The 20,741-nt window shown below is 38.9% G+C and overlaps 1 protein-coding gene across 2 annotated transcripts in view; it reads right to left on the minus strand.

The window, feature by feature from the left end:
* The window catches only part of Rtn4 (reticulon 4), a 63,062-nt gene that overhangs the window by 34,862 nt on the left and 7,459 nt on the right, over positions 1-20,741 (minus strand). Inside the window, exons 2-3 of one of the 2 annotated variants that reach the window (XM_036200415.1) lie at positions 13,627-13,683; positions 10,358-12,733 (exon numbers count right to left, since the gene is read on the minus strand). The exons of the other annotated variant lie outside the window; for it this stretch is intronic. Of the exons in view, the coding sequence (XP_036056308.1) occupies positions 10,358-12,733; positions 13,627-13,683 (2,433 nt within the window). The remainder of the gene's footprint in view (positions 1-10,357; positions 12,734-13,626; positions 13,684-20,741) is intronic. 2 annotated transcript variants of the gene reach the window in all.

Genomic DNA, 20,741 nt, shown 5'->3' on the forward strand with positions numbered 1-20,741 from the left:
CACCCTCCCTGACTACTCCATAATCCTAAAATTTTCTTTGTGTCCCCATAAGATACAGCTCCCCCCTCCAGCAGGAAGTAGTAAGAGAAACTACGCCCAATTTCCCAAAATTATCAAGCTGGCTTTGGAGATGGAATTGGCTCACTCCTTCTCTAAACCCAGACATATTGCTAAAAGAAAAGGTAAGAGATTCTTGTGTGGGACAGAGAAAAACCAATATTTTTATTTAAATCAGGTTGATTATAAATGTGGCCTCTTTCTAAAGGAAAAAAAAGGGGCATATAATATAAATATAATAGAATAAAAGGGTAGATTAATGAACTTACTTTTAAAGAACTTGTTTAAAATGTCTTACATTGGTATAAATTTTAGTCTATTAATACAAACTTAAAGTTAATTTTGTTATACTGTATATATAATTCTACTCTCGTTTGAGGTATTATGTTTATGCAACTCATTTAGATTGTAATGGATAATTAAGACATACAGATCAATTAGTCTTCTATGATAGTCAAATTTATAGTCATGTTAAGTTTTCTAGGTATACATAGATATATCTCAGATAGACAGGTAATCTTCAAACTCTTCAAAGGTCTACAGAATATGGCATTGAAAATATTTTTAAAATTTAGACTTTCTAGACAGTGAGACATGTCTGCTCCTGGCAGTACCGATTTACTTCAGAGAGGAGGATAGGTATTAAAGACACTTCATATGGAGTTTATCTTCACCTTGGCAAAAATAGCCATTTGGGCAAGAAACTGTTCTTGCCTGGACTGCTTGTTCAACTGGACATGCAGGACCCATAGAAAGGTGACCACTGAACTTTGCTTGACAAAATGGTCCTTCAGGTTCCTGCTTCACAGTAGAAACTGCCAGACATTCTACATGACACTGAAAAAAGTGACCAAGAGACTCTAGCCCTGTGGGCTGAAGACAAATGCCCCAACTTTACAAAGGAATATTAGGTGACTTTCCATGCTGCCAGCTGTCTCTGTCTACCCTACAAAACTCCCGAAAGTTGCTTGCATCCTTCTCCCAGTTCTTAAGTAATATTATATCCTTCTGAGGTCTTTGACTGGTTGAAGACTAGATAGTTATAATTTTCTCAGTTATAAAAGCTAGATATAAAACCTTAGACACACAAATATAAGATAGGATATCTTCTTTAATATTGTAACTGTAATTCTTGCTTGATAATTGTTTTGTTATCTGAAATTTTACTATATAAAAGTTAAATCCTTGCTTTTTGAAAAAAAGAAAAGGGAAAGTGCTGTGGGATGTTCTGTATGTCAAATGTGTTGCTCTGATTGGTTAAAATAAATAAAGTGCTGATTGGCCAGTAGCCGAACAGGAAGGATAGGGTAGGCGGGACAAGGAGGAGGAGAATTGTGGGAAGTGGAAGGCTGGGTGGCAGAGACACTGCCAGCTGCCACCATGACAAGAAAGGTGTAAGCCACAAGCCACGTGACAACTTATAGACTAACAAAAATGTGTTAATTTAAGATAGAAGAAGTAGATAGTAAGAAGCCTGCCGCGGCCATACAGTTTGTAAACAATATAAGTTTCTGTGTGTTTACTTGGTTGGGTCTGAGCGTCTATGGGCCTGGCGGGTGAGAGAGATTTGTCCTGACTGAGGGCCAGTCAGAAAAACTCTAACTACAGTGCACACCATTGAACAAAGCAGGGACGCAACCCTCTTATAGCTGCCTCAAAATAAAAATAAACAAACAACAATGTGGAGTGGGGGGAGGTGGAGAGCATTTAATCCCAGCACTCAGGAGGCAGAGGCAGGAACTGAATTAAACTCAAGGCCAGTCTAGTCTATAGACAGGGAGTGTTTCAGGTTCTAAGCCAGCCAGGGCTGCATAGAGAAACCTGTTTCAAATAGTAAAAACCTTGAAATAGACTAACAAAGGAAGTTAAAGACTTCTACCATGAAATCCTTTTAAGACACTAAAGAATAAAACTGAAGATGTGGCTGGAGAGACAGCTCAATGGCTAACGCTTGTTGGACCACAGTAACATTCTCAAAATGAACATGGTAGCTCACAACCATCTTTAACTTCAGTTCCAGGAGACTCACCACCCTCTTCTGACCTCCCTGGGCACCAGGCACATACATACATGTAGGAAAACACTCATACATATAAAATAAATCTGAAAAAAAAATAAGAAAGTCAAAATGATATCCCACGATCCTGAGTAGGCAAAGTATTATAAAAATGACTATACAACCAAAAGCCATCTACAGATTTAATGCAATCTCCATCAAAATTCTAATGACATTCTTCACAGAAACAGAAAAAACAATCTTTTGTTTTTGTTTCAAAAAGAAACCCAGAAGTCCTCAGACAGCCAAAGCAAAAAGAGTTAATGCTGGAGAATTGCTGTGTTGGATGAAGCTGTACTGCTGGGTAAGGACGAAGTAACATGGCACTGGCACAGAGCAAGCGCACATCCAAGAGGCCCAGGTAAAAACTGCACAACTACAGCCACTTGACTAATGCTGGAGAAAAGGCAGCCTCTTTATCTTTAGCAAATGATACTAAGAAAACTGGGCATCCACATATAAAAGTATGAAACTGGATTATCTCTCTACCTATACAAAAGTCAACCACAAATGGATCAAAGATCTTAATGTAATACTCCAAACTCTCAAACTCTTAAGAGAAGAAACACTTCAAAACAGGCATAGGCAAGAACTTTCAATAGGACTACAACAAATGATAAACAAGATCTCAAAATATTAAAAAGCTCTGTATAGTAGACAGCCTATAGAATGAGAGAAAAAAATCTCTATCTGACAAGATTAGTATCTACAAAGAACTCAAAAATGAACTAATAGAAGTTCTCAAGAGATGAAATACAATGCCCAATAAACACACAAAAACCCATTCAACTTCACTAGTAGTCAGAGAAATGTAAATTAGAACTAATGGAGAGTCCATCCCATACTGGTCACAACAGCAGTTATTAAGCAAACATAACAGGCTAATGAGGTGGCTCAACCAGTAAAAACACTTAGTCTGCCAAGCCTGATAACCTGAGTGTGACCCCTCCAGGTCCAACATGGTAGAAAGGAGAGAACTGATTACTCAACAATTGTCCTGTGACCTCCACACAGAAGCCACGTCAGGCACAAGCATGAGCATACACACACAGAAAATAATAGATACGTATAATAAGGGGTTTTTTTTTAATCAGTTAACAACAAATGCTAGCAAGGTTTTAGACTTAACACATTACTGATTGAAGTGTAAATGAATCCAGCCATGATGGAATTCAGTATGAAGGTTCCTCAAAAACAAAAACAAAACAAAACAAAAAAAACTAATGATAGGGCCAGAGATGTGGCTCAGTGGTTAAAAGCACCTGGTGTTCTTGCAGGACCCAGGCTCAGTTCCCAGCATTCACATGATGACTTACAATCATCTGAATCTCAGATTCAAGGCAATCTGGCCCCCTCTTTTGGCCTCCATAGGCACCAGGCATGCACACAGTGCACATACATAAATGCAGGCAAACACTCATACAAATACGATAAAAGTAAACAAATCTTTCTACCACTCTTGGGTATATATTTACCCAGAGGGCTCCAAGTCAGCATATTGCAGAGACTTGCACATCAGAGTATAATGCAGCACATTCACAGTAGCAACCATGGAACCTACCTAAATGTCCAGCAACCAAGAAAGGGATAAAGAAAAAGCAATACATATACACAATGGCATTTTTTCCCAGCCATAAACAATGAAGCTACATTATTTGCAGAAATATGGATGCAACTGAAGTTAATTGTGGTAAGTAAATTGTCAGCCTCAGAAAGACTGTATGTGATTCTTGTAATGATTTCTAGAGTTATATACATATAATTATGTATGTATATGAGACATGAAAGTAAAAGTTAAAACTTTCTAGTGGAATAATGGACACTGATGGGGGGGAGAAAGGGAAGAGTAAAGGAGTAAGGTGGGAGTTTGGTCATTTCTATGAAATGTATTTGGCTTGGGGTTGGGAAGATTGCTCTACCACCATCAGGAGGAGCATTTGCTGCTCTTGCAAAGGATCAGGTTTCAGTTCCCAGCACCCACATGGCGGCTCCCAACCTTCTACAACTCCATTTTCAGGGATCAGAAGCCCTCTTCTGGACTCCACAGACATCACAATAACACACACAGGCAAGATACTCACACAAAAGCTATTTTTAAGTACTTATTTAACACACTGTACCATGTACAATATAGTTCAGCTGCTAGTGCTTATGTAGTAAGAATGAAACCTTGGTTTGAATACCAGCACTGCATGAAGTGGTAGTGCCTGCACTCCCAGTATTTGGAAGGTGGAAACAGTCAGAAGTAGGTGGTCATTCTTTTTAAGTATTATTTGTATGAATGTTTTGCCTGTGTGTGTGTGTGTGTGTGTGTGTGTGTGTGTGTGTGTGTGTATATATGAGTACTACATGCATGCCTGGTGCCCTAGAGGGTCAGAGAGGGTGTCAAATCCTCTGGAACTGGAGTTAATAATGGTAATAACAGTATTAGGAACCAAATTCCAGTCTTCTTCAAGAGCAAGTGCTCTTAACCACTAATCCATCTCTCTAGCCATATAATGGTCATTCATGGCTACATAAGCCAACCAGATTACAGTGATATAAAGAAAGTATTCTAATACTGGGCTGCACAGATTGAGTGGTTAGGAGCACTTGCAAAAGCAACTACAAGGACTTTGGTTCAAATCCTAGCATCCACCTAAGAAGCTGGATATGGTCTTGTGTGTGCCGTATAACCTCACAACAGTGAAGGGTAGAGACAAGAGGATTGCTACGGCTTCCTGGCTACCAGCCTAGACAAAAAAAATAACTTTTTTGAGGCTGATCTCAAACTGGAATTGTAGCCAAAATGACCCTGAAATTGTGACCCTCCTGCCCCCATATCTCAGTGGTGGGATTACAGGATAAACTATCACATCCATCTCAAGTAGGTTTACATTCTGACTGTAATATCCATCAAAAGAGAACCTGAAAATCATTGCAGCTCTATTTAGAGTAGCTAAAAGGTTATTGTTTTGATTTTGAAATTAAACAGAACATGATTTTGTGTCAAGTTGACAAGGGGTGGACCTACACAACTAGTATTAGTAGTCAACTTGACTACATCTGGAATCAACTAAATAAAACCCAAGCAGATGGACACACCTGTAGGGAAGTTTGATTTGATAATTTGAGATGGGAAGATCCACCTTAAATCTGAATCAACTGAGGGTGGGGGCCAGCCCAGATCAAAGGACATGAAAGAAGGAAGCTTTTGCTTTTTGCCTACTTACCTCGCTCTTCCTGACAAGTTCACCTGTCCTGTTACCAAGGCAGTCTTTAACTGGTGTTAGAATCTACCTACTTCTATAAGGTTCCAAACTAGAGTGAAGACCAGCTGATAGAAAATTACATGTCCATACGGTTGGGCTTGCCCGGCAGACCACCTAACTATTTCCGGTTCAGAATAGCCATCTCCGGGTCAGACATCTCGCAGGACGGGGGGGGGGGGGGCGGGGGGGGGGCGGGGGGGGGGCGGGCTTTGTGGCTTTACGTGGTTGTGTACCAACCTTTATAAAGCCAGTGCCATCTTGCATGAGCCCCCCTTATCTCCTCACCCACGTGAGTTTCACACAGGCCTGTCACCTCTATTCTCTTTAATAAAAACTCTTCTGTGGTCTTGTCATGTTTGGGACGTGTTCCTCGCGAGGTAAAAGCGCCTTAATAACTAACACCAGCACCTCTCAAGGAATTACCTGGGAGGGCTGAGACTTACGGTCTTGTAGACTGAACAGCTACCAGATCCTTGGACTTTCTGTCAAGAGATAACCATTGTTGGAACATTTGGACCACAAACAGTCTGTAAGCTATTCTAACAAAACTCTGTGTGTGTGTGTGTGTGTGTGTGTGTGTGTGTGTGTGTGTGTGTTAAGTTACATGAGAACAAAGGATTTGTCTCCCCCCATCAAATAAATATTAGTAGTACTTCAAGCAACCATGCCAAAGCAATTTTAAGTGCCTGCTTTCCATAGATACTTATTAAGAAAAGCATCAAGCTGAAAAACCTATTCTCTCAATCTTTTTATAGAAAAAAAAGCCAACTTTTTTTTGGTGAGATTCTTATCATTCAAATTGTTTATACAAACACTGTATCTACTTCCTGTGACTTTTATGAAATGTATACATTTGTTTTGTTTTGTTTTGTTTTTTTTACACGGTTTCTCTGTGTAGCCCTGGCTGTCCTGGAACTCACTCTTGTAGACCAGGCTGGCCTCGAACTCAGAGATTCACCTGACTCTGCCTCCTAAGTGCTGGGATTTAAAGGCCTTCACCACTGCTGTCACCACCCCACGCTCTTTATTCTTTTAATTCCAAACTAGGGCTACAGATCCCTAGGTTTACCAAAACCAACCTAAGAAACATGAAAACTCGCTTAAGTTTTGAGAGGTAGCATGAAGGTAGGAGGTGAGCTCACAGATGTTTCAATGCTGCTTCTTCTATACCATGCTGCTCTGTGCTTCACTGCCATGCCTACTATTCCCCCAAAGCCATTTTATTGTGCTGCTTGAGACCTCCTCTTGCACTGTGATCCACCTCTTCGAAACCCCCTTTTCTTCCCTAAGCATTCCTTCTTTCACCTCCTTTCCACTAAAGCCTGGCTCTTCCTGAACAGTGACTCCCTGTGGTGCTTCTAAATCAAGGCTGCTTACTCTCCTGGACTTTGCACAGCTGGAGACAAGGTGTGCCAAGGACTCTCTGTGAACTAATGCTGCTTCCAGATCCAGACTATCGAAGTCTGGCTAGATCACACTCTTATCTTTTCTTACTGCCCCTGTAGATTTTCCCTGTCAGTTACCCCAAGTCCCTTTTACCAAAGACTCTTGGGTTTTGTTGTTGTGGTGGTGGTGGTGGTCTTTTGTTTGTTTGTTCGTTTTGGGAGGGCAGGGGCTGGTGGTACATGAGTGCTCATTTGTTTAAGTACATCACATAGAGATCACAGATTGTTTACTGAGACGGGGTCTCTTGCTGAACCTTGAGCTTGCTGACTCAGGTAATCTAGCTGGCCAGACTGTCCAGGGGATTCTACTTTCTGTCTCTAGTGCACTGGGATTACAGGTGAGCCACTGTGCTTGCAAGCTTGTATGTGGACGCTGGGGATCTGAACTCTGGCCACATGCTTACATCAAGTGCTTTATCCACTGAGCCACCTCCCCAGTTCCTGTCCCTTACCCTAATCTGTCACTATCCTAAGTGATTTTAAAGCATATGCAATACATTTCAACCTCTTGGCCTCAGCAACTTTCTTTCTTCATGGCCAAATCTCGGTCACTTATCAACCTGAACTGCTTTTGCTCTCAAGTTTTAAACTCAGTATCCAACACATGCACCTCACTATTTTCCCCATAATATTCTAAAAGTCACTTTTTCATTCCTACCACTTTTGGTTCTTAAGCCTAATTTGGACCTAGAATTCACTTTATCTACTACTCTCTATCCACTTCCTATTCACTTCAACCTGGACGCCAGCCCATTATTTCAAGGACTGCAAACTATTTTATCCCTTGGCTCTACTGGTCCAGGTAGTAAAACAGAACTACCTCAAAACAATTACTTGCCTTCTCTAATCCCATATCCAGGCTACTTAGCACATTGAAAGTCGCTGGGCAGAGGGTATAACTCAATAATAAAGCACTTGCCGAGCATGGACAAGGCCCTGAGTAAAAGTCAATGTACCACACATCAAAGATTAAGCTGTTAACACACTGCCTTTGCATCCTCTGGTTAGAAAGTATGGAACATACTTTGCCACGTATGTTTCAGCTCATTCTCAGCAAATACCTCACATACTGCTTTACTACTACTATCAAACAAATCCTTCAGTTTCAGACACAAAAAACCCTAGTAATAAACATCCATCCACACATTCCTTTCTACTCACTACAGCAGTATCCCATCTTCTACAAAGCCAATCCCTTCACCTCAACTCTGGAGTTCATCCCAGCATCTATGGGTTCCAACCCTAAAAGGAGGATAGGGAGAGAATCCCCTCAACCCCATTCCCCTGCTGGCTATCATTTTTCTTCTTGTTCCCAATTTGTTATCAATGTTTAGTCTGTATGGGTCCACCCACTTACTGTAATTGTACTTATCAGGCACCTTTCCTCCTTTTTCAATCCTTAATTCTTATGTGTTAACCATTTATCTTTGCCTTTTGGTTTTCCCTTGTTCCTCTCTGTGGCTTTAATTTAGCTCCAAGTTCATGGCAAACACACACAAATAATAGCCAGCCAAGCTGTTTCAAAGGTTTTTTATGTATGGTATCAATAATTTCTTTACCTCAATAATAACATTCAAATTGAATTTATCTTCTCCCAAACTCTTTATTTTCTCATGTCTCCCACCTCCATTTTTCATGTTGTTAGCTCATATATACACACAGCAGGAACCCAGAATCTTGGCACTGTCTTTTACTTCTCTCCATCAAACAGGAAATTGTTGTGGGATATTTTGTTAGCATTCTGATACTCCCAATACTGCCAATAAAGTTTACTTTGAATCAGAGGGCGGAGCTAGCTACTAGCTGACCAAAATTAGTCATAGAGGTTTTGGAGGACTGAAGACAGGTAGAGACACAGGAAATAATAGGGCAGGGCTTACAGTCTTAGCCTTTTTGGATGAAGGAACAAGAGAGGAAGTCCCTGGTTGCTTCTCTGCTGCTTCTCTGATCATTCAGGTTCTTCCCCATATCTGGCCAAGTTTTTGTTGATAAAAAATAATTAGATAACCGCTATATGAAGTCTCCCTGCTCAATTCATTATCTCAACATTCAGAATCTCCTCTAACAGAGAATTAATTTCTACACTGGTCTGATGCTAGCCAGTGCTAGCCATCTCTAATATGTATTTAGTAAATACAACATAATCGCTATATACTTAAGTAGAAAACACAGCTAACAGAATGCTAAGAAAAAAAAAATTGTTGCTGGGATCATCCATGTCATTCACACTCATAGCTCATCTCCTATTGATATTCTTCTATATTCGTAGACCAAACCCTAGCATAATGGTCCTCAGAGAGGCTTCATCTAGCAACTGATGGGAGCAGATAGAGACCCACAACAAACTTTAGGAGGAGCTATGGGAATCCTGCGGAAGTGGGAGAGGAATGATTGTAGAAGACAGAAGGGTAAAGGCCACCACAAGTAAAACACACAGAATCAACTAACCAGGGCTCACAGAGACTGAGCCAACAATAAGGGAGACTGTATTGGTCTGACCTTATGGTTGTGTAGCTTGGTGTTCTTGTGGGTTTTCTAAGAGTGGGGGCCGGGGCTGTCTCTTACTCTTTTGCCTGCTTTAGGGACCCTATTCCTCACACCAGGTTGCATGATCCAGCCTTATTATGAGAGGATGCACCTAGACTTATTGTAACTTGATATGCCATGTTTGGTTGATATTCCTGGGAGGCCTGCCTTTTCCAGAAGGGAAAGGGAAGAGAGGTGGGTCTAGAGGAGTGGGGAAGAACGGGGAAGAGAGGAGGGAGGGGAAACTGGTAGGGATGTAATATATGAAAGAACAAATAAAAGATGTGTGCAGAACAAACACGGTAAATGTCGTGTTGAAAGTATGAGTGGATAATCTGAGTTTTTCATAAAACGAGAGCATGCTTCAGTAACTATTTTCCTGAAAATACCTACATTTAATATGTCTAGCCTCATCTCTCACTAGAAAAAATGTCTATTTAAATACTAAAAGCATGATACAGAAATGGTCATGCTTCAAATTTGATATGAAATCATTTCTAAGACAAAAATAAACACATCTGAAAAGACTGTTTTAATAGCCCTTGCTTGTCGTGTTATCAGGAAACACTAAAGAAAAAAATTACATCATGTAAGATAATTTTACTAGTTTTTTTCCTGGTTCCATGATGCAATGTTAACTATAGAAAAGATTGGTAACAGCAAGGGTGAGTGTTGAGAAGAAGAGAAGTAAAAGTAGTACTCAAAACTTTCTTTGTATTCTTGTTTTTTGAGACAAATTCACAATAATCTCCTGTCTAGCTTCAGGGTACAGTGTGGATTATAGGTATTATACCACCATACTTGGCTAGAATTAAAACTTTCCTTAATCATTTTCTTTTTTAGATTTTTATAATTTTATATATGTATGAGTGTTTCACCTGCATGTATGCCTGTGCATCACATGTGTCTAGTAAAGTTTAACTGAATTAGTGGAACAGATTCTAATCAACATGATATATTAGACACTATGTCACAAATGTTATCCGCCAGAAAGTTAATGAGACAGTGCACAGACTGATTACCTGAAGTTTTACTCAGCTCTGATGAAAACACAGCTGACAGTGACTTGTCCTCTTTCTCTGTAGCAGAAGGACGCTTTTTCTCTGCTCCTTTCATAAGTACTTTGGGTTTAACTATGCTGCCCATTTCTGTTTGAGGTCCCAAAGCAGAAACATCTGAAGACAATAAGGACACCTTAGACACATTGGACCTATCTTTGGAGAATTCATCTGAAACATGGACTTCATCTTCAGGATGTATATTCTTGAAAGAAAGGTCACGGGGCAATTCAGAGCAAGGCAACGACCCAGGCCCACTCTGGACATTAGCAATTTCACTTTTGTTGGATGCTTCTAGGTCAGTGTATTCCTTGGCTAATTTAGAAGATTCGGTTTTAGAACTGACAAATGTGGGAAATTCATCTATTATTTCAATTGGAGACGAATCTGAAAATGTTTCACTTTCTTTTATTTTGTCTTCCTTAGGAGTAAGCAAGTCATCGTTTGAATAAATTGCAGTATTAAGCTCTTCCATCTGCAAAGGAATTTTCTCCTTTTGGGTCAATGTTGGAATTTCATTAGGGGCAGCATCTTTTGTAATACGTAAACTGGGCTGAAAAGACTCTAAATATGGCTTTCCTACTTCCTGGGGTGAAACACTAGGTCTGTCCTTGTGTTTGTGTTGTGTCACTGTCTCAGACGCTTCAGTGAGACTTTCCGTCATGAGCATCACAGCCTCCTCTTGTGTCTGTGGGACTTCAGGAATTGAATCATCACTAAATAAGTCAATTGGTTCAGAATCAGGTGAGGAGTCCTCCACTAGCTCAGACTGGTCAGGCATCAATTTCTCAAATTTTGCTATTTCTGAGTAATTAGAGAAATCTGGACTTGGTTCAGTGGAGAGCTTTGTTTCTTTAATTAAATCACATGCAATGGATATATAAGGAGCTTCTGTTTCCTGAACAGCTGCATTAATACTTGCAGCCTCTTTCATTTCTTCCTTTGTTCCAGAAGCTTTCAGTGCTACTACATTCACGGCTTCTTCATATGGTGGGGGATTTTCAGGCTCAAGTTTTATACTGTCATAACTAACTGATGGGGGTGCTTCTAGTGGGGACACGCTGGGCTGCACTAGAGAAGCACCAGCACTTGGAAGGAGGGAATTTAATGGTGCTTCCATAACAATATCAGGCAAAACTGGTGAAGGAGTTGCTTCAGAGTCTTCAAATGATGGGCAAAGCTGTGCTGTGGGGTAAAGTGATTCATGCATAGCTTCTGACGTCTGGACCAAGTCCATTTTTGTTTCATGAGCCATCTTCGTACCCGTAGCTTCATTCAGCTCACTCTCACATGCTTCCTGCACTAAATCTGGGGTCAGACCTTCAGCCATGTTTGCCACTTCTACCTCAGTCACCTTGGATAAATTATCTGTTGTGACATAATCGGCCTCAGAGTCCTGTGTTGCTACAAGGAATGGGTTTGATGTTTTGGGGCTAGTCTTCTCTGTTATAATTTGGGCCTTCCTTTCTTCTATTTTTTTTTCATCCGTTTTATTTTCTGAAGTGGGATCTTCTAACAAAGGAAAAATGTTTGCTGCAATGCTATCAGATGCTGATGAGGTAAAGGGAGCACATGTGATGTACGCTCTGGAGCCATCCCTCACAGGCTCGGGGGTGCCGGGGAAAGAGGCGTCATCACTCCTACTTTCACTATCTTTTCCATGACTTTTTTGCTCCAGGTTATCTTCAAAGCAGTTTTTATTCATTCTATTTTCCAAATTACCTCTAGCAGCCAGCACATCCCTAGTCCCCTCATAGGTATCTTTCACTTCCCACACTTGCTCAAATGGCTTGAAGTCTGCATACTCTTCCCTCATGGGTGCTACCACTGACATTTGCATTTCATTAAAAATGTCCTTTGTCTTTTCTGGAGCCATAACTCTGTCTTCTTTAACCACTATGGTAAGGGTCATAGGTGACTCCTGTGGATTATGAAGGGCTGCATTGCTAACTAAATCCTCTTTATCTTTACTCCTCACGGTTACTTCTTCCTTAGTGTTTTCTACTAGCATGGTTGACTCTGCTTTCGGACAGCCAGTGAATGATGATCCCATTTCTGAATATTCTAATTCTGAAAACTCTGTTAAATCTCTATCTACAAATGGATTTGCTGCCCTCTCTGGCAACTCTTTAGAAGCTTCATTTAAAGTTTCTTCAATTGTTCCTTCTTCGGATGACACTGCTGATAAATTACCAAGGTATTCATGTTCTTTAAAAGAAACAGTTGAAAGAGGAGACAGAGAAGGAAGAGAGGCAGCAGTCTCAAGCGGGACAGATGGGAAATCCTCTTGAGCAGACGGAACAGTGTCACCTGGCTGATCCTTCAAATCCATGCTTTTTTCTGTGGCCATGGATAGAAAAGGAAATTAGAGAATGCCAGTGTTCTTGGAGAGAATGTAAGTTTTATGACAGAGGCATAAAAGTGTTAGTAAAGACTTACTATTAAAATGTTAACAGCATTTAGTTAATAAATACATGAAGACTTGGATCATTACTGAAAATATGAAACTATAGTCAATTTTTAAAAAGTACATGGCTATTGCACAACATAGTTAATAATATGTTGTCTACTCCACAATAACCAAGTGAGGACTCTAAATACTCTCCTTACAAAAACATGAAAAACATCTAAGATGCTGGATATACTAACCATCTTGGCCTGACCATGCAACAGTGAATATACTGAATCATCACTGTGCCCTATAAATAGTTATTAATTTAAAGTACCTAAAGGAAAAAAGAAGCATGCAGTTTCAAAAGCAGTTACCTACTATGCAGAGACATAAATTAAATCTGAAAAAAACTTCAGGTGTTACTAACTGGAAAAAGCTATTTTTAACTAGTTTAAAGAGATTTAATGAGTAAACAGCTATATAGACTCAACAGGGTACTAGATTATCAAAGGCCAGAGACAGGCATTCCTTTATATAAAGGCCTGTGGCTATACAAAGGCAAACTATTTGAAGAAAATGAATTGTTATTATGTAAATATAAATCAAGGGTCCAAAAATCCCTTAAATCATTCCAATTATAAACCAAACCTTGCCCATGCCAAACCATTCCTTTGATGTAGCATATAAAATGCAAACTTAGGGGGTTTGTTTTATTTTGTTTTGTTTTTCAGTAAAAATGACATTCTTGGACCAGTGCTAATTTTCAGTAAATCCAAAGTTAACTCTGTTAATACTAGAATGACAGAATACACAGAGACAAAGGCTGGCAGAAAGAACTTGCCTGTAGAGGAGGGTATCACAGGCTCAGATGCAGCAGGAAGAGCAAAAAGGGTCTCATCTGAAAAACAAACAGAATACGACCTCAGCAGAAATACAAGCAGGCTGGAGGAGTGAAGGGAAGAGACTGAGCAAGGGGCAGTTCATGAGTTAACCATATTTTTAGAGAAAAGGCTAGTAGAAGAGAAGTTAGAAATAGTAGCTAACTCTCACATATGACTAAATGTTAGCCATTTTTTAAGAGACAATATAGCATGTTTATACTGAATTTTTTAACCAAAGCTGTTTTCCACACAGTAATATCACTTAAAATACTGCATCCAAGGTTTTTATTTACACTTGCAGTTAGGTAAATTGTCTTGTCCTACTCCAATCAAAAGTTAAAAAGATTAAGTATGATAAAATTAATAACTATTTCATTTTAATCATTTGTTCCCAGCCTAATTATGTATTTCTCTTACATTCTTAAAAGTAATTGTACAGTCACTGTACAGTGCTAAAGACAGTCATATGAGCCACTCTCCAAATGACACTCGGGAATAAATTCATCAAGCCCCCTCTTATTATCATTAATTACATTCTCATTTGTTTTACGTACTTTATACCCTAGAATTCACTTTACTTACAACCCTATTGTCGTAATGGTGGTAACAGATTCCTTTTAAATAAAAATTAAACAAAAAAGAAACTTTTACTCAAGTATTCACAACTAGCATAAAACACTTAATTTAGCTCCAGTGTTTCCTACATGAAATATAGCAATGTTTGTGCCCTTTCCACATTCCTGTGTTGAATTTTTAGCTCCTATATTAGATGTTCAGATAAAGCTTTGGGGAGGTTACCAGAGTTAGATAAGGTCCTAAAAGTGAGGCTCTGGTCCAATGTGATTATTGCCAGATACCAGAGAAGCATACACACGGGAGGCAGAAGCTACCAAGTAAAAAGAGGCTGCCTCACAATAAAATCTACGGAATTGAATCTTCTCAGTCTCAAGCACTGTGAGAAATGTCTGTTGTTTAAGCTACACATTTTACATTTTGTACTAAGTAGACAAGATACTATATATTAGAATTATATTAGAATGTTAACCTTGTATGTATGATATCAGTTTGTACCTATAATTTGAAGGTTCAGAAAATTGAAGATCTTGTTTTATACTAGGAAGGACTCTAGCTAGCACAGGACTACTTGGAACAACTCAAGGCATAACAGGAAAGCTTTTCTTCTGCAGAGAGGACCCAACAAATTTGGAAAGACACTTCTACCAAGAAATACAAGAGAGACAAGGCTGATTAAAACAGATAAAAGTAAAAGAGATGTATATAGCAAACATGAATACTGATTTGTCTTCTAAGTCCCCTTGATAAACAGGGGATAGCTAACTTTATAATGTCAAATAAATTGTGACTGAATCCCCACGGGGCACAATGTCATACTTAAAGTTTTCTTAGATGAAATAGATGATGAGGGGGGAAAGGAAATAGGTTTAAAGGGGTCTCCATAAGCCAAGGCATGGCAGTGTATGCCTACAATCCCCACCTATTCAGGTATCTTGACATGGGACAATCACTTGGGACAATCACTTAATTTCACAAGTTCAAGATCAGCTTCAACAGCTAGACACAGGTCACAAACAAAAAGTATAGTCACAACAAATGAAAAACAATGAAGTAAGTGTCTCCCATAACATAGAACACTAACTCAAACCAGGAAGACAGCAGTGCCTACAACAGGCACACACTTTACAGAGCTGGCTTGCCGTGCAACTCTCCTAGTTTCATTTCTGTTGATGATAAAACTCCCTGGCAAAAAGCAACTTGGGGGAGAAGGGATTTATTGTCTCTTACAATTCCAGGTTGCAGTTCATAATGTAGGGAAGTTACATCAGGAATTTCCAACAGCTAGTCACCCATATCCAGTCAAGAGCAAAGAAGAGATGAATATGCACATGCTTGCTTGCACTCAGCTCCATTCTACCATTCTTTAGGCAACAGTGCACCCTACAAAAGGTCCTCCCACATCAGTTAACTAAAACAGTCCTGAACAGACATACCCACAACCCAACCTAATGTAGACAGCCCTGCTTAAGGCTCTCTTCCTAGGTGACCCTAGGTTGTGTCAAGATGACAAGGATATCATCACAGTGATAAGAGGTCAATTATGTAATCTCTCATTTTCAGCTAAGACAATACTTGATAAATCTGTTTGTTTGTTTTTTAAATTTGGGATCAAAGGACAGAACCAAAGTATTCATTTAGATGGAACAATTTAAAAGAACAATTTTTTAACAAAATGGTGCCTTCTACACAATACAGTTGGAAGTCACTGATTCAAAGCTACTCTACTCGGAAAGTGAGCTAACATATACTATTGTTAAAACTAGAGACAAAACAAACTGATTTAAAAAATCATGCCAAATTTTTTCAAGGGTTTCTTAAAATGCATCTTATTTTATCTAGTACCAGAATCTTTTCCAAAGAAAAACTTGGCATTTGGCCAAGTAACCAAGGTTTTTAAGTTGGTATTTCAAATCATTAATTTAAAAAAGAAAACAAAGTCCTCATTGTCCAAAGTGGGAATTCACCCAGGACTGATCACAAAATAAGTGTTGTGTTTTTAAACATGCTTTGTAGGAGGGAGGGGGTGCCATGTGGGTCTTCAAGAACAGGCTGCCAGTTTCCGACTGAAGCAATGGTGGACTAGGGTAGACAACAACGTGTTCAAATCTCATGTCTACTATGTCCATGTGTGGTCCGGGAGGTTCTTTCCTAGCTTTCCTCATCAGTAGCCCCCTTGTAAAACAACATATTAATGTCTATCTCAAATTCCTGTAGAAGGGAACAGATGTTGTTAGCTTAGTCATTTTCTGTAAAAGATCTCCACTTTGGCAAATGAATGACTATAACTAGGGAGATGATGTTAAGTAAAAAAATTTAACACTAGGCATTTCTGAGGAAGTTTACATATACACTAATTAAGCTCATAAAACAGAGCAAACAGCTCTTTTTCTGAAAACTATTCAGAATGCCAAACTTCACTGAATGAAACAAATGTTAACCATTCATGTGTAAGTCTGTAATCCCAGGAGAACAGGAGCAAGCTCTAATCTCAAAAAAATTAAATTTAAAAAATAAATTAAATTTTAAAACATTTTTTACTTCATTTGTGCTACTGTGAATACAACATACATATATCTGATTATACATAAAGACAACTATATTCATATGAAAATGTTATTTTAAAATGTTAAAGAGAAAAACCATTACTTTTCTGGTAAATCTTTCCATTCTACTGCCATCAAATTAATTTTCCTTAAAAAAAAAAAAAAAGTTACATATTCTCTTTGTTAAAAACATTTAAAAGCTCCCAGTTGTCCATTGTGTACCAAACCCTTGGATAAGACAAATAAGATCCTCTGTAATACACCCCCAAACAACGGTCCCAATTTCCCCAGTTCTTCCAAGATCACCTGGGCTGGCAGAACTGAACTCTCCCTAGTGTATCTGAATGTCAGCATCATGAAACCTGAGTCACATAGCCAGAAATCCTAATTACCTGTCACTCTATTCAGCGTTCACTTCCCTAGACGGAATTGGAGAAGAGAAACTCCAGTCACTTGACTTTCCATTTTCTTAGTGGAATCAAAGTCTGCACCCCTTTCACTGGTGCATTCTGAATGCTATGCACTCACAAGATCAGTTTCACAATGGAAGTCTACAAAGGAGATTTGCTTTTTAAATCCATTACTTTGAAAAGTAAAAAAAGAAAAGAAAGAAAGAAAAGGTCAGTGTTTAATGTATTACTGTAATTTGTTATCTAATTTAAAAGTTTCACTACAATCTCACCAATGTCCACACAACTCAAATACTGAGCATCCTTTGACATGCTCATTTTAAAGATTTACCAAAAATATAATTGATATATTCTTTAAAAAACTGTAATTGTAAGACTATCTAATTTTAAATCATAAGAAAGCTATGAAAGTAACTAGCTATGAAAGTAACTACAGTAACTTAAAGTAAAATACGGCAAAATATATGAAGCAACTGTCTTGAGACACTGGGCCACAGGCCATCTCGGGGCACTTATAAAACACTCCCTGGCTCACAACTCCAGGAGGAGAAGCTCAAGAACACCACAGCCTGGCCCCATTAGAAAGGCTACAAAGGTTCTCTGGACTAGAAGGGCAGGCTAGCATACAAAGGAAAAGCTTCACAGCGAAGGCCCCAGGGTTCCCTTTAAACTACTGTGAAGACTACACTGTCCATGCACAAAACTCAGCAAGGGGTAGTCCAGAATCAGTCACCTAAAAGAATACTGTGTAGGTTAATGCTGAAAACTCGAACACAAAATACACAACTCAATCAGAACTGGGCACACATTCTAGAAAGACAGTGAACTTACCAAGTATTCAAGACAGATACAAAGATAACACACAAAACTCAAATTGCATTTCCATATTCTAGGGACAAAAGGGGGGGGGGGGAACCACATGAGACAGGGTCTCATGATGTAGTTCTAGCTATCCTGGAACTCAGTATGTAGCCGAGGTTGGCCTTGAACTCACAGAGATCTGCCTATCTCTGCCTCCTGAGTACTAGGATTAAAAGCACCATTATACATGGCTTGGAGAAAAAAAAATTAAGTATCATTTTATAACAGCAATAAAGACCTAAAATGCTTAGGCACAAATCTAACAAGAGATATACTAAATTTCTAACCTGTAATTAACATGTCAATGTTCACTAATTCAGGAAATCATTCTCTACAGGTTTCTTGGGATTTCACACATTTTAAGAATGGAAAGTTGCCTGATTGTGGTGGCACACACCTTTAATGCCTGCATTCAGGTGAAGCTCTGAAAATTCCAACCCAGCCTAGTCTACAGAGCTAGTTCCAGGACAGCCAGGGTTGCACAAAGAAACCCAGTCTCAGCCCAGCAGTGGTGGGCACGCCTTTAATCCCAGCACTTGGGAGGCAGAAGCAGGCAGAGCTCTGAGTTTGAGGCAATCCTGGTCTACAGAGCGAGTTCCAGGACAGGCTCCAAAGCTACACAAGAGAAACCCTATCTCAAAAAACAAAACAAAACAAAACAAAAAACAAAACAAAACAAAACAAAATGAACAAAAGAAATATGTCTAAAAAAAAAAAAAAAAACTAAAAATAAAGAGTGGAAAGTCTGGATAGTGATTAACTGCCCTTGTTTCTATCTTTTCAAAGGTTGTGCTATTGTGAACAGCTCTTAGGAAACATCATCAGTGTCCTCTTGAAACAAATGTCACCCATACCCACTTCATAGTATAAAAAATTTGTTTTCCATATTGAGCTCCAAAGTCCTCCCTGCAATAAAAACCTGCCATAGGTACAGAAAATGCTGAATTGAAGCTACTGCCACTGGTATAGTTTGGGACAGGCGTCTTGTCCCTTTGGCCAGCTAACTCACCTCATATCCCATAAGTAAAATTTAATTCAAAATAGAGTTTAACACAAGCATGCTACTAATCCTATTAAACATCTAGATGAAAACAGCATTTGGAATAGACAAAGATGTTTTAGCACACATTAAATAAACAATACCTATAAAAAAAGATAAATTAGAACTTAAAAACTGAGCTGGGCATAGTGACTCAGGCCTTTAATCCCAGCACTTGGGAGAAGCTGGCAGATCTCTTCAAGGTCAAAGCCAGCTTGGAGAGAGACCTCATCTCAATAAATAAATAAATAAAATATAAAAGCTTAAAATAAGTTATCAGTAAAATAAACAGGCAAACTACAAAGTAGGAGAATGCATTCACACACCTAAGCAAAAATGTATCTAATGTAGAACTATAAAATAAGTAAGAGACATACAATCTAAGAGTGGGCGAATTACTAGAATACTTCACAAAATGGACACATAATCAGACAAGCAAAAGTCCTCTAATCCCTTGATCATTACAAAGATCTGAATTAAAATCATGATGAGGAAGTACTACATATCACATAAATGGTTAAAATTTAAGACTCTTAATAGAAATCGTGGTGAGAATGCAGAGCCACCAGAATCATCAACTGTTGAGTGTTCACCCTGGAGAACAGTTCAGTTGATGACCCATTATACTCAGATATTTACGAAAGAGAAACTAAAACATACCTTTAAAAAAAGAAAAAAAATCTAAGATGTTCTTAACATTCTTTTGTTCAAAATACCAAAAAACATGGCCAACAAAAGGTGAGTAACTAAATTGTAGCATATTCTTATCACAGATTAACGGGATTAAAACGAAACAAATTACTGAGACCTTGAATAATCACTAATAATGCACCCAAAAATACTATATTTGAATGCAAACAGCCAGACACAAAAACAAAGTTATGTTTCATGATTCCATTCCTATAATTTTCCATAAAAACAAACAACAACCAAATAATCTATAGCAAAAGAATCAGTAGTGGTTGGAAAGGAATTAAGGCAAAGGTGTGGGGCAATGTCCAAAATAAACTATAGACCTAACCACTGAAGACCTAAGAGAGCTTTCTGGAATAATGAATAAATTCTACATTTCACAGGAGCAAAAGCACGGGCATCTGTCAAAACAAATATTCATGATCTATGCATTCTAGGATATATAAATTATCTTCTAAAATTTTTAAGTATGTTTTTATTCTGTGTATGTGCACATGCTCACACTACCTAAAGTGGAGTTATAGACCCAGAATTTCAGAGATGCAGCTCCTACCACAGGAAGAGAGAAGACACTATTTTCTTTTTCTTTTCTTTTGGTTTTTTTTTGGTTTTTTGAGACAGGGTTTCCCTGTGTAGCTGGAAAGTCACTTGGTAGTCACAGAGATCCGCCTGCCTCTGCCTCCCGAGTGCTGGGATTACAGGCGTGTGCACCACCGCCCCGCCACTATTTTCTTTTTCAACAACAACAATAAAAATGGTTTTGGGAATCTTTCTTTCTCAGTCTACCTATGACCTGTGGGACCAGCTAAACAACTGCATAATGCAAAACCTTAGTGATCACATTTAAAACCAGGTCAGGCTGGTGAGACCGCTTAGAGACACAGAGCTGTCTGCTAATCTCCTGCATTCTCACATCCACATCACGCACACATACACACACACAAATACACACA

This window comes from Onychomys torridus, chromosome 10, assembly GCF_903995425.1.
Source record: "Onychomys torridus chromosome 10, mOncTor1.1, whole genome shotgun sequence".
Classification (NCBI taxonomy): Eukaryota; Metazoa; Chordata; class Mammalia; order Rodentia; family Cricetidae; genus Onychomys; species Onychomys torridus.